The sequence below is a fragment of the Abramis brama genome (genome assembly GCF_963993115.1).
Source record: "Abramis brama genome assembly, chromosome: 24".
In the NCBI taxonomy this organism is placed as follows: Eukaryota; Metazoa; Chordata; class Actinopteri; order Cypriniformes; family Leuciscidae; genus Abramis; species Abramis brama.
In genome coordinates this window covers 13,902,134-13,917,011 of record NC_139986.1, presented here as the reverse complement: position 1 = coordinate 13,917,011, position 14,878 = coordinate 13,902,134, and the positions used below count along the sequence as shown (strand labels likewise).

The window sequence follows — 14,878 nt, the reverse complement described above, 5'->3', positions numbered from 1 at the left end:
GGATGTCAAAACCAAAATGGCATATTACTTAACAATTAGTTAATAGTCATGTGCCTCAACAAGTAAAGTCATAACATAATGATACATTTGCAAATCATTAGTTAATGATTAATTAAAGCAGACAATTCGAAGTTGAAGTACATGACGTCAACCCATTGTGGTGATTAACGCATTAATTTACACTATTAGTTAATAAAGTATGTTATTAATGAATTAATACATTATGACACATTTAAATAATAACAATTCATATATTACTTAATCTATTAATCATTTAGAATCTTTATTAGTTACTGATGCAGTAATCATTAATTAATGGTTAATTAATGGTTAGTTCTTCATGAGTCATACACTACCACATGATTATCTGTGCATTAGTTGAGCATGAATTAATGCAGTGTTACCAAATAAACTCTTTCTTTTTCCATCACAAGCCTTGGGCCATCGAATCTGTCGAGTTCTTTGATCATTTTAGTTTTGCTTGTTAACTTTTATATTTTGATTTTATATGAAGCAGGTGTGAAATCACTCCAAACTCATTGGCAAAACATAGTCCAGTGACAGATGATGGAGCACCCGGAAGCTATAAAGGACACCCTGACCAAACACCATCAGCTTTCATATTTTCAGTAAGTGCTCTGTGTCATGTGAGTCTTATTTGGTGTTGTTTGACCCATTATATTACCATTATGGCATGTAATAAGCAGCAGTTTAAAATGTGTCTCCCGGCCTGTACTACATTATAGGAGGTGACACGCACAACCTGTGTGTGGTCTGCTTGGGAGAGGAGCACAGTCAGCTCTCAAGCTTGCAAGTGTCTGCCATTGAGAACGCTTTGTTCCCACCTGGCTCTCTTCGAGGAGGGAGGTCAGGCAAACGCACCTGCTCAGATCATTGAGGTCAAAAATGGAATTGACAGAGGAGCTTAAGACGGGTTTTTCCCTTTCTCAACTCTCACCTGCCGGTTTCAGTGGCTTCATTCCGGACCCTGAAACACCTCTGTGGTTTCTTCCAGGCTGAGTGAGGCCCCAGTGTTGGCTATATCCAGCTCTGAGAAGTTGGATATTGTTAGCATCGAGCCAGTGGAGTTCAAGGATTCGCCATCTCTCTCCACAGCTTATGAGGAAAGTTTGGAGATTGAGACATGATGTTGCTAAATTGATTGGCCAGCAGAGAAGCAGGAAGCGCATCACAAGTAAGTTAGACAAGGCCTTCCTGTCAAGTAATTCCCCACCTCCATGCCGGACCCTTTCCTTTCTTCTTTAACCTCTCCTGGCCTCTTTAGCAATGCAGTTAATACTGTTGTCGAGAGGTTTCAGGACGCCAAGAAACAGGTGGCGACATTCCAGAGTGCATGCCTTTAGGGCTGTTACTAAAGAGCAGCCCCAGCTGAGTACAAGCTCCTCTAGACGTGAACAACAAAAAAAAGAGTGTCCCTTGTGTCCCTTCTCGAGCCCCCCTCAGAGAGACTGGGAGTCGAGATGGCTCTCACAGCTGAAGCCTTTCCTGGGGCGGATAGATCTGAAGACTGCCATCCAATCGCAGAAGGTTTCAGGTAAGTCAGGACGTCGAGGGCAGGCCCCTCTGAGGAGAAGTGGCCCACACCAGGGTTAAATGTGCCCATGTCTTCTCTGTGCCCTCGGGAGACCAGTCTGCCAACCCAGCAATCTCCGGTGTTTTGGGGAGAGAAGTTTCAAGTGAGCTTCTGGCCCAGTCTCCATCTTAGAATGTTGTGGAACTGGGATGCTCACTACGTCGGGGGAGGGTGTTGGAGAAATATGTTCGGTGGTCCTCTGCCATCAAGCTGTTTCAGGACACCGGGCATATTACTCAGTCTACATCAGGGGTCAGTCTTGAGAGACTGATATCTTTTTCAGACTATTAGGCAGCATGGCAACTTCTGCCAAATGTGTCTCCATGGGTTTTGCAAATTATAAAAGCAAAGTGTTGCTACTTGCTCGCTCACTCTGAGGAGGATATTGGACAAGTATGTTTGGTCATTCACTGCCGGCAAGTCATTTCAGGGCATATTATTCATATACCAGAGATCAGATGGCGGTTTGGCATCACAATGTTGCCCTCGCTCATGAGGTGCTTGGGGTTAAGATTAAACTCCAAGAAGAATGTGCTTTCTCCATTACAGAGAAACACTTTTCTAGGAGTGATATGGAATTCGACTACGATGCAGGCATAGGGTAAGGGTCTGTCTCCTGCTTGCATCAAGTCGATTCTCTCAGCCGTAGGATAGATCAGGCTAGACTAGGCTGTCACTGTAAAACGATTTCAGGGACTGTTAGGGCTCATGGCAGTTGTGTCCAACATGATGGGCCTTATAAACATGAGACCATTGCAGTGGTGACTCAAGACCAAGGGGTTTTCCCTGAGAGGGCAAACCATTTCGCATCATCAGGGTTATCATCAGGGTTAAATCAGACTACGTTTCACCAATGAGATTGAAGTGATTTCACACGTGCTTCAGATGCAGGTAATGTAGAAGCATTCCCATAGCTTCAACATTTTGATGTAGCATCTCGTTCCCTTCTCAGAGAACCAGGGTTACAATCCAAACTGAGACATTTTATACCTCTTGAAACAGCAATTACCTGTTGCTGATCCACTCTGGCTCCTTTAATGATGCAAAGTTTGATCACCTCAATGTTGCCCCCACGTACAGCTAGATGGAGGGGTGTACTTTTGGTCTTATCCAAATAATTAATGTGCACTGAAGTGGAAAGTCCCAGCTCTTCTCCTTCATGAGGATGAGAAAGAGAGGAGATGAAATGTTCAGCTTAATTTTTTTCATATTTAACAGTTCCAACAGATGAAAGAATACGCAGAGGCATTTTAAAATAAATTAAATTGTCATCATTTGCTGACCCTCATGTAATTCCAAACCTCCACTTTCTCCTGCAGAACACAAAAGGTCATTTCTTAAGAATATCTTGGCCATTATTTTCAATATAATGACGTGAATGGGGTCTGGAGCACTACATTGACAAAGCACCATAATGTTATTATAAAAGGGTTTCATCCAACCCATGCTCTATATGTCAAGACTTCTGGAGACATACAATAGCTAAAACTTGGAATATAGTGCATGAAGCAAACAGGCCCCTTTTTATGGTGCTTGGTTTATGGTTATCTTTTTGAAGCGCCAGTTCCCTTTTTGCATGTATATTTGAAGCACCAGTCACCATTAATTGTAAATGCATGGAAAAAGACTGACCAGTGGTCTACATTATTTACATTTATTAATTCATTTACATGAATTTTTATAGGATAAACAAAAAGTAATACAGGTTTGGAATGACATGAGGGTGAGTAAAGTTTTTTCATGAACTATCCCTTTGATGTCACAAATCTCAATTACAATGAAAGCATGACTGCTTTGTTTGGTTTGGTTGCAACTTTTGACTTGTTGACCTTTCTATCTGTTTTAACTGTTTTGCATATCTGAAAACAAATATTTGCATTATGTCTTGAACACATCATTCTGGAACAGAAGACCACCCATGCATTGTGCTAAATCATTGCGCCTGTCTAAACAGCTTGGTGAATAGGTTGGATTAGTCATGGTGAATTGGTGCAACGAGAATATTAAATTTGCTTACCAATTTTCAAAACCAGCTCCATGGCCTCTTTGGCACCTGCAAAAGCAACTGTATGGATGGCATAGTGACCCAGTTTGTTCTGAAGACACATCTTGGCGCCATGTTTGAACTGTAAAGAAAGAAAAAAAAATCACTTTTATTACACTCTTATTTGAGATTCTGGATTCTGACTCTCACACTTGACTTTTAATGACCTTTGTACTCACAAGAGAATGGAGAGCTTGGCAATTATTATTGCTGCAGGCCAGCATCGCAGGGGTGTTTCCCAGATCCCCTTCCAGATTGACATCTGTTCTGTCACAGGACAGAAGGACCTATGCCAGACATGAGCAAAATGATCATAATTATCTGCAAGGCACATGATCAGTATAATTACTCCAATATTTCAGCCCAGGAAGCAGATTCTACACAGAAGACGCCCTTATTTTTCCCACTGAGCTGTCCCTATGCTATCTAATTAATATCTCACAAGCCAGAAAATCAGTGTGACTGTGATTCAAAAATTGGGCACGAGGACACAAGTAATTACAGTGTGTTGATATTTGACATGATATTTAGATCAACAGCACAATTACAAGTGTAATATTGCTTCTGTACTTTAGACATTGCTACAGTTCAATAAACAAGAAGTTAATACATAGTAACTTACATTTTAGACACAATATTGCTTTATCTATTTTTACTTCAACCATTGTTATTTTAGAATTATTTATATACTATTCTATTATTTATTCATATTTTTAATTAGCTTTTATTTATTTTTATATTTTATAATTAAAATAGCCCCACATCATCACATAGCATTCACCATACCTAGAGATTGGCATGGGGTACTTTCCATAAGATCATCTCTCAATGCAAATCAAACTAGCTTTTAGGCTAACTGAAATAAAATCATGCCAATCTCTAGGTATGGTGAAGGCTATGTGATGATGTGGGGCTATTTTAATTCCAAAGACCAAGGGAACTTTATCAGGATGCATAGTATCCTAAAAAAAAATAAAAAAAAATACTTAAAAATAAAAATCTGCCTGCCTCTATGGGAATTTAACATAGGGGTGTACTCACTTATGCACCCTGTATTTTAAGGAAGAACATTTATTTATTTACGATACATTATTCATTCACAAAGAAAATTGGTGTCCTTAAAGGTTGGATTTTTCCTAATTTTTTTATTTAAGGCATTAAGTTCAATTTCCAAAATATGATTTTTTATTCCTCTTCTTAGTCAACTTTAGCATGGGTGTATTCACTTATGCATTGCACTATATATATATATATATATTTCTATTTAGCTTTAAACTATTTTTAGTTCAGCTTTAGTTTTAGTAGTAAGGTAACACTATTTCAATGGCCCACTTTAGACATTCTGCTAACTACTGTATAAGTAACTGCACCAACATGTCAACTACCTGTCTTAGATTATTAGTAGTCTGTCTGCTTAATTAATATCTGCTAACACTTTATTTTGATGGTCTCAAAAACAGTCTATGCTGCTTGAAAATGATATTTGTTTAATTTTATTGTTATTAATTATAAACAAACTGGTTTGTAGAGAAAATAGTTTTACCATTTACTGCACTTTGTTCCTCTAATTATTTACTTACAGTAAAACGACTACCTTGAAAGTCTTGCACACACTGTCAGAAATAGGGGTACAGTAGGAGTCCATTTCTGTCCCCCAAAGTACAATCTACACTAACGTACCCCATAGGGCTTATTATTGGACCTCAAGGTACATATATGTACCTTTTTGAAGGTCAAAAAGCATTAAAAGGTATATATATATATATGTACCGTTTCTTTTAAAGGTTAAGGTACAATATTGTATCCTTGAGGGTACAGCCCCAGTGGCAAGCCATTTTTCCCCTAAAGGTACAATTATGTACTTTATTTTCTGAGAGTACATATAATATCTAACTTACACCTTGAAAAATAACCAGAAATTACAGAATACGCCGCTCAATCAAATTCAACGAAAGTCTAAACGTTTGGTACAATACAATTTTTTTTTATGTTTTTGAAAGAAGTTTGAACTGAAATTTGACAATTTGAAAATAACTGTTTTCCACGAAAATATTAAGCATTATTGTTAATGATGAAAACATTTAAAAAATGTAGCCCGCAACGTTTTCCGGGCAGATGCTGAGATATGAGCTCGCTGGAAAACGCTGAACACCAAAGCATACAAGGTGGCGGGGTTGGCAGAATGGTCCACTGAGGGGAGATGGGCACTGTATAATGATGAGGTATAATCCATTTCCCATTGGAGGGGGCTGCCAGTGGTTTCGGACTTCTTCGCTGAAGCCTTATTAGAGATGATAACTGTCCTCAAATCCGTTTTAGCCATTAAAGGCTCTATAACCATCATCCTTCAGCCCCAAGATGTTATAATAATTAGATGTTTGGTTTCTTCCACCAAACAAGAGATTTGGTTTGGAGATCGGGAAAAAAATGCTAGGCCCTGACGAAGAGGTTGTGACCTATCAAAAACATTACAAAATCTTAATTATTCCAAACTTTTTTAATAAATTAAAATATTTGATACAGTCTGATGCACATGATGACAAAATATTCAAGAGAATACATATCTACTGCTGCTCTTTACCTTGACAGTAACCCAAACAGATTACCAGCAGCATGTGTGTGACTGACCTCTACCAGATGATTGTATCTTTTAGTGACAGCCAGATGCAGAGGGCCGATCAGGGCACTGTTGAGGATGTTGGGGTCAGCACCCAGCTCTAACAGTAATTCACAGCTCTGCTGTTGATCCTTCTCCACAGCCCAGTGCAGAGAAGTTCTGCCCTGCTCATCCTGTACATTCAGCTCTACAAAGCAAAAAACACTCAACATATGCAATGGTTGCGACGTTCAGTAGGACATTCAGTAAGCATTCAGAGGTAAGCCAGTGTGTCATAGCGATGAGTCAAAATACCTTATTTGGAAAAGCATGAATAATGACTTCAACCAAATAAAATATTTTTTTTTAAATTATTGATTAATATCGTGATGTGAAGGGGTGAAGGCAATAAATTGAGAACTCATGAATTAAAATGTGCTTGTGTATTTCAAGTTCAAATAGATAGTCACTTTGCGGCTCCTTTTATTGTACACATCTCAGAAATCTAAACTTGTCAAGACTAACATTGAAACGAAACTATGTCATACTTTTTTGTACTTTCTTAATGGTCTAAATAAATGTTTTAAACTTTTACAAGGAAAGAAATACAAATAATAAACAATACATTTCTACATACTGTCAAAATAAACACAATAACACTAACACAATGAAACAATGAAACAATGACCCCCTTGATCACACTAGGAAATGGACTATGCCTACACTACCCAGAATTCCTTGGGATGGCATAAAATGAGGAACAGGAAGACTGCACTTCCTCTTAAACCCCCACCCCCGGAAAACATGCTGCAGCCATGAACCCAGAAGGCAAGTTTTGAAAATGGGGATATAAACTAATATAGCTGATGTAAATTCTAAATGAAGAAAATAAAGAAATAAAACTTTTGTCATCTGTCTAATGTGCACCTTAGACTAGAAAAAGTTACCAAACTCATATTTAACCAAACAATGAGAAACAAACAAACATTTATGCAATAAATATGAACCAAACAAACACAGGGCATACACCGCAAACAGGGATAACTTATGACATCGTCACATCTTCCCCTTCCCCCAAACTCTTGCAAGGTAAGCGAGAGAGAGACTGTGCGGTCACGTTTTCTGACCCTGGGCGATATCTTACAATGAAATGGAAAGGTTGCATAGCCAAACTCCAAGGAGTTACACAAGCATTGGTCTTTCATTTTGTCAATCCATTGAAGTGCTCTATGATCTGTTTGAACAACAAAATCTTGTCCCAACTGGTAGTATTTAAAGGGGAGGTATAATGCCCTTTTAACAAGATGTAAAATAAGTCTTTGATGTCCCCAGAGTGTGTATGTGCAGTTTTAGCTTAAAATACCCCACAGATATTTTTATATAGCATGTTAACATTGTCACTTTTTGAGTGTGAGCAAAAACACACCATTTTGTGTCTGTTCCTTTAAATGCAGAGCTGCTGATCCTGGCACAGAGGGCGGAGCTGCAAGAGCTTGTGTCCTTTTACCTCAGTATCTCAAAATATCTCCCTTTGCTTTGAACTTTGAGAATTGTAACCTTGCAGATGTTGTTTATGCTCAAACACTAACTAAAGTTAGAAAAGTGAAATCATAATCAACCACCCCTTTAAAAGAATCAAGAGCCCATTTCAGTGCCAAGCACTCTTTTTCAATGACGGAATATCTTGTCTCCTGAGGATACAGTTTCCTACTCAAATAAGCTACAGGATGTAACTCACCTCCCTGATCTTGTTTCAAGACAGCTCCCAATCCCACTTCAGAGGCATCTGTCTGAAGCACAAACATTTTCTCAAAATCAGGACTACACAGGACAGGATTAGTCACTAATGCTTCCCTCAAATCTTGGAAAGCTAAACTGGACTGTTCGGTCCACTAAATTTGATTTGGGCCCGACTTCTGTGTCAAATCTGTTAAGTAGCACCGCCCTAGTGGCAAAGTAAGGTATAAACCTCCATTACCACCCCACTAGACCTAAAAAAGTCTAGCTTGAATAGCTTGTATCTTCTGGATCTGAGGTTTAATAACACCGTTACCTAATACATAACCCAAATACTCAGTCTCACTTTTGGCTATAGAACACTTGCTAGGTTTGATTGTCAAACCAGCATCCTTAATTCGCTGAAACACTGTTGCAAGATAAATATACATCTTCCAGCTGTCACTGAATATCACAACATCATCAAGATAAGCCGCTGTAAATTCGCCTAAATCCTGCAAAACAGTATTCATTAACCTCTGAAAGGTAGGGGGAGCCCCGTGCAGCCTGAAAGGAAGGACTCGGAAATGCATAAGACTTGTAGGAGTGTGAAGTCAGCAGTCAATTCTCGGGATTCAGGAGCCAAAGGCACCTGCCAGTACCCCTTACATAAGTCTATAGATAAATTTGGCTTTTCCTAATTTCTCAATAAGCTCCTTAATACGGGGAATTGGAAAGGAGTCAAATTTTGATATGGAATTTAAGTAGTGAAAATCAATACGGAAACTCAAACTTCTGTCCTTTTTCGGTACTATCACAACAGAGTTACACCATTCACTTTGAGAAGGCTCCACAATGCCCATTTCCTGCATTAACCTAACCTCCTCAGTAAATGCTGACACCATCTTTTCTGGAATACGATAACTCATTCTTTTCACTTGAGCATTAGGTTTCAACGTAATTTGATGCCGAATGAGAGGGGTACAACCAAGGGGTACTCTTAAACAGTTCTGGATCACATAACTCTTGAATTTGTATTTTCTGCTCCCCTAATAAGTGCTCAAGATTAACTGAGGAGGTTTCCTGACTCACCGATAGATACTGCTTTTCTACCTCCTCTTCTTCCACCAACTGAATCAAATTTACACTTGCAGACTCTTTCTGTGGAAACCATTCCTTCAAGAGATTAATATGCAATGTTCTATGAGAACTTGACCCACTAGGAGTGGCAATTTCATAAGTTGTAGGTCCTAACTTGTTAGTAACCTTGAACGGACCCTGCCATTTAACCAACAACTTATTATCTTCTGTTGGAAGCATAACTAAAACCTGCTGACCTACATCAAAGGACCGCTGCCTTGTCTTCCTATCATACCAACCTTTGTGCCTATACTGTGCTTCTTCACTGCTAACTTGGTCATTTTCTCTCTCATTTGCAACACATAATCAATGACATTCAGCTTACTAGATATCTGTGAACTTTGTTCCCAGGTTTCTTTCAGCAAAGACAGAGGACCCTGCACATCATGGCCATACATCAACTGAAAGGGAGGGAAACCTGTAAAAGCCTGTGGAACTTCTCTGTACGCAAATAATAAGTACAGTAACCACTGGTCGTAATCAGACCCGGTGTCACTTACAAATTTACGGAGCATTTGAACACAGGTTTGATTGAATCTTTCTACAAGACCATCGGTTTCGGGATGGTAAGGTGTGGTCTTCAAACCTCTTATACCCAACAATGGATTAACCTGTTGCAGTAGCTTTGAAGTGAAATTGGTTCCTCTGTCAGTCAGTATCTCCTGGAGAAAACCCACTCTAGAAAAAAACTGCACCACACAAAAGGCTACAGATTTGGCCTTAATGTTCTTCAAAGGGAAAACCTCAGGATATCAACTTGCATGGTCACAAATTACCAGCATGTATTTGTTACCTTCTTTACTCCTCTCTAACGGGCCCACAATATCCATGCCTAGACATTGGAAAGGAATCTGTTACAGGCAAAGGCATCAAAGGAGCTTTTAGAGGACCCCCAGGGGCAGTACATTGGCATTCTGGACACGTCTTACAAAACTCAGATATATCTTTGGTCATCCCTGACCAGAAAAAGTGTTTACTGATTCGATACATTTACGACGACCCAAATGACCAGACCAGGGAATAGAATGCCCCATTTTTAACACAATCTTGCATACACTTATGGGAAGAACCATTTGTTGGCAGTTTCGGGTCTTACAATACAGAAGTTCCTTCTCTTAACAAAAAGTAGAATCCTTAAAGACAATCTCTCTGCCTTGCTTTGCATGTTCTATCATTCTAGAACAGATGGGACCAATTTCAGAATCTGTTTTCTGCAGTTCAGACATATTGGCAGGGATCTGCCACTCCAAATTTAATTTTTGTGAACCTTCCCTATCTGTGACTTGCACCACAGTTCCTTAAAACTAGTCTAACCTCTTCTCTGCTTTAAACTTCACAGGTTTCACTGGATGGGTTGAAATATCACAATCATAAAAAGGAAGGCATTTCAAGGAGTTTGTCTCATTCACCTCCTGGCTCTGTCTAGACCTTGCACAAGTTAACACCACATTACAAGTACTACTTGGCTGCAATAAGTCCATTGACACAGGACAATCATGACCAATGATCACAGGATATGGCAGTGTTGGTGCTAGCCCCATATTTCATTAGGTAGGATTGCTCAATCACTAGAACATTCAGAAACAAGATCAATTTCTACCAACGTTTGGGTGCATCCTGTGTCTACCAAAGCTATAACCTTATATTTTATATTACCTCATATTACCATTCAGTTCTATAGGGATTGTGACATCACTGGGCATTGGAGTAATGCTAGGTTCAGGTATCATCATCCGTGGAACATAACAGACATTGGTAAGCTTTTTATTTAGGTTTGGACACATTGGTTTCTTATGGCCTATCTGGCCACAACTAAAACACTTAATAGGTCCCAACTGTAGTTAAGCTAGATGTTTCTGTTTGTTTCACCAGTCTCTCACCCATACTCTTACCCCCTTCTAGCAGTGAGGTTGTCTTGCGAGAGGAAGTCTTGTCCCTTGCTGTCTTCCAGCAAAACTCCAAGGCTCAGTCCTTCGCCTAGCTGCCACAAATATATCTGCCAGCTTGCCGGCCTCCTCAGCAGAAGATGGATCATGCTCCTTAATTCAGGTTTGTAGTTCAGGACACAACATTCTCAAAAACTGTTCCAAGATGACAGTCTCTGCAAACTGCTGCATTGTCTTTTCTGCAGGTTTCACCCACTTCAACTGTAAATCCTTCAACTGAACATACAGTTCCTCAGGAGTTTCTTCCATCAGAACCTCCATGGAACGAAACCGCTGTCAATAGGTCTCAGCATTGATAGAATATTTCTTCAGTTTTGCCTCTCTCACCTCCCCATAGTCGCTGAGATCCACATCCATAGCCACATAGGCAGGACGGGCCTTGCCAGTGAGTAGAAGAACTAGTCGAATGGCCCACTCCTCTGGAGGCCATCTGCATACGGTAGCAATTCGCTCAAAGGTAGTCAGATAATGCTCTACGTCATCCATCTCACTGAGCTGCTGCATCTTTGGCTCTTTTAAAATTTTTATTGACTTCAGAAAAAGAATAACAAATCAAAAATAACATAAACAAAGACACTAAAGGTGACCCTCCTCATGGAGGTCCCTCACCAGAACTGACTCGAACAGACAAAATAAATTATTTTATACTGAAAGGTTCAACGATTTCATGATAATAGGCAACTGAAAAAATATGTAATACATAATACATAAATAAACTTAAATGAAAATAATATTCAAAATACATTAAGATCAATTTTACAAGGAAAGAAATACAAATAAAAAAACAATACATTTCTACATACTATCAAAATAAACACAACAACACAATGAAACAATGACCCCCTTGCTCACACTAGGAAATGGACTATGCCTACACTACCCAGATTTCCTTGGGATGGCATAAAATGAGTAACAGGAAGACTGCACTTCCTCTTAAACCCCCACCCCACGGGAACCATGCTGCAGCCATGAACCCAGAAGGTAAGTTTTGAAAATGGGGATATAAACTAATATAGTTGATGTAAATTCTAAATAAAGAAAATGTATAAATAAAAACTCTTGGTATCTTTTGTCATCTGTCTAATGTGCACCTTAGACTAGAAAAAGTTACCAAACTCATATATAACCAAACAATGAGAAACAAACAAACATTTATGCAAAGAATATACACCAAACAAACACAAGAAATACACCGCAATCAGGGGTAACTTATGACATCGTCACAAGCATTGTGTAGGCAATCAGCACTGTGGTTGAAATTACCAATGTAATCTTAAGAATTGGCTGCAGGGGGTGTTTGGGACTGGTTTGAGAAAAAAAAATCATAGCTGGTTGGTCAGCTGATCTCCCATCCTAGCCAGCTAACAAGTGTCTAAAACCAGACCAGACATCTTAGGCCAGGAGAGCAGCTAACCATCTTGGGCTAGTTAAAGTTGTTCATTTCGGCAGGATATTGCAGTGTAATAGATGTAATTAAGAAGAGAAATGTGCACTCTGAATATCATTTGGTCTTTTGTAGTGAGTGAACCGGTGGCTCTGTTTTGTCAATGATTTATTGAAGTAGTTTTCACAATAAGCAGCCCATTGACGTAAGTGTGTGATCCCTGAGGAGATTATGTGATAGTTTTATAATCATTAGAACATAATGACACATTGACCTGATGTGATTTGAATAGCAAAAGACTGGGGTGAATAAACAAGGCTTAAGGACAAGGCCTTCAAAACTGATCTATATATATACAATGCAATTAATGCAAAGCATAGACTCATGTGTAATTTCTCAAAATATGTTGTTTGTTATGAAGGTTCAAATGTAATTTTATTAAGTTGATGTATTTGCTGCCTCAAGAGTCAGATCCAGTATCTAAACTTTGAAGTTATTTCCTTCCTTTTTGCTGTAGATTGATCTAAAAGTAGTTTTATTATCTTCTACAAAATGTAAGTTATATTTCTGGGTTGTCAAATTTAATGTAATATGAAAATGTCACAGATTTTGCAGCTTGCTGGGCTTATTTGTTTGTCCAACCAATAGCAGATGAGGAGAGAGCAGCTAATAGTGTAGAAATTACTCACTCAAGTCAGAAGGAAATAGAAATTCTATTTTGATTACATCTTATTGATCTTACAGATAAGTTTGTCTTATCAATAAGTTATAACATATTGTACGTTTTTCCAAGTCCTACTTTTTTTTTGCATCACAATATGGAAGTAACGACCTGTAACTAATTCCATTACATTGCGACTTTAAAACCATGTCGAGGAGTAAGTCTTACCCTCAGGACCCACAGTAGAAACAATGATCCGAATTATGTCCAGGTTTCCTCCGGCTGAGGCATAGTGCAGTAGGCTAGCTCCATTCTCATCTCTGAAGCTCAGGTGTTCTGGACTTTTCTGGATCAGGTTGTCGATAGCAGAAGCCTTCCCTTTGTAAGCCAACTGGCAGAGGAACAGATTATAAAAGTATCTTGCCAAGGAAAGGTGAAACACAAGTCAGTTTCAGTTACCTGGTATTTTTTCTGGTTGCTATTGTACCGGATAGAGAAGCAAACATATACACGCATGCTGATGGCATCATCTTTTGTAAATATTTGTGCTCCCCTCCGCCCTCAGTTCTCTAAAACACATATGTAGGAGAAACAACACGCACCTCAAACACATCCGCAGAATCCAGGTCTTTTTCCCCTTCATTTATCACACATTTGTAGAAGCTGTTTTGCCTCACAAACTCCTTTCCAAACTGCATTTGGTGAGCTTAGTGAGGATCTTCTGTAAAGACACAATCAGTGATATTAATAATAACCTCAGAATGGCACTGATTGCTGCTTTTGTGCAGTGAGGTCCAAGGTTAAACTTAGAGCAGGTGACTGGACTTGAGAGTGTATTCTCACATCATTGAACTTGAATATCCACAAAAAACTGGCATAACTGTTGATTTATTCAATCAAAGACAAACACTGATTGTTTAGTAAAAGATTGTGAAAGAGAACTGAACATAATCTCAACCATTTGACCCAAGTATGACAGAATGTGTTAGTTGCAGGGTTGAACTACAGTCGAGCAACCCATTTGAAAATGTTGCTGTTTTTAAGACATTTTTTAAAATATATAACTATAGATATTACAATTTATTTTTTCATCAGAGTAGTATTTATCTGACATAAAAACAGATACATTTACACTAAATTTAACAGACAAAACTTGAAAACAACCAACTTTATATACAATAACTGTATCGAAAACATACTTACAGTTTTTTTTATTCACTTTGGTACTATTACTATTCAAACATTTCATTATGTTTTCAATTGTGTTAGCACAATACACAAAATCACAAAGTATCCTTTTCACAACACAAAATAACTGTTTCATCTACATAAATGTTTCATTCACAGTAACTGCCTTTCATAAAGCTCTTACTATCAAACTTTTGATTTGCATCTCTTCTTGTTCAGTTTAAGACATTTGTCTATTATCTAATCCAACTGATCTTAATGGTTAATCAATGAATCATTTGGTACACCTATAGATTTCTATAGATATTGATTCTATATACAATTTATAGAACTTGTTTGCAATTTCTGATATGGATAACCAAATGTAATTAATTATTTTTACATAAGTGATTTATAGATAATAACAACCACTATGTTCAAAGTGTGTGCACACGCATGTGTGTGTGTGTGTGTGTGAGAGAGAGAGAGAGAGAGAGAGATTTGCCATTTGTGAAAATACTGTAAAGCAGAATAGAGTATAAGGGAGAGGAAACAGTCAATGACTGTAAAACATCAGATTGATCAGAGATGCATCAGTAGAAGGGAGACAGATGGTATCAAATACAGCAT

At 38.5% G+C, this 14,878-nt stretch overlaps 1 protein-coding gene across 1 annotated transcript in view; it reads right to left on the bottom strand.

The window, feature by feature from the left end:
- The window catches only part of trpa1b (transient receptor potential cation channel, subfamily A, member 1b), a 55,183-nt gene extending 41,392 nt beyond the window's left edge, over window positions 1-13,791 (bottom strand). The window contains exons 1-6 of the mRNA XM_084102534.1: window positions 13,684-13,791; window positions 13,310-13,472; window positions 6,267-6,442; window positions 3,818-3,925; window positions 3,612-3,720; window positions 2,604-2,749 (exon numbers count right to left, since the gene is read on the bottom strand). Coding sequence (XP_083958660.1) covers window positions 2,604-2,749; window positions 3,612-3,720; window positions 3,818-3,925; window positions 6,267-6,442; window positions 13,310-13,472; window positions 13,684-13,779 — 798 coding nt within the window. The 5' untranslated portion in view covers window positions 13,780-13,791. The remainder of the gene's footprint in view (window positions 1-2,603; window positions 2,750-3,611; window positions 3,721-3,817; window positions 3,926-6,266; window positions 6,443-13,309; window positions 13,473-13,683) is intronic.
- Window positions 13,792-14,878: the final 1,087 nt, after the last annotated feature.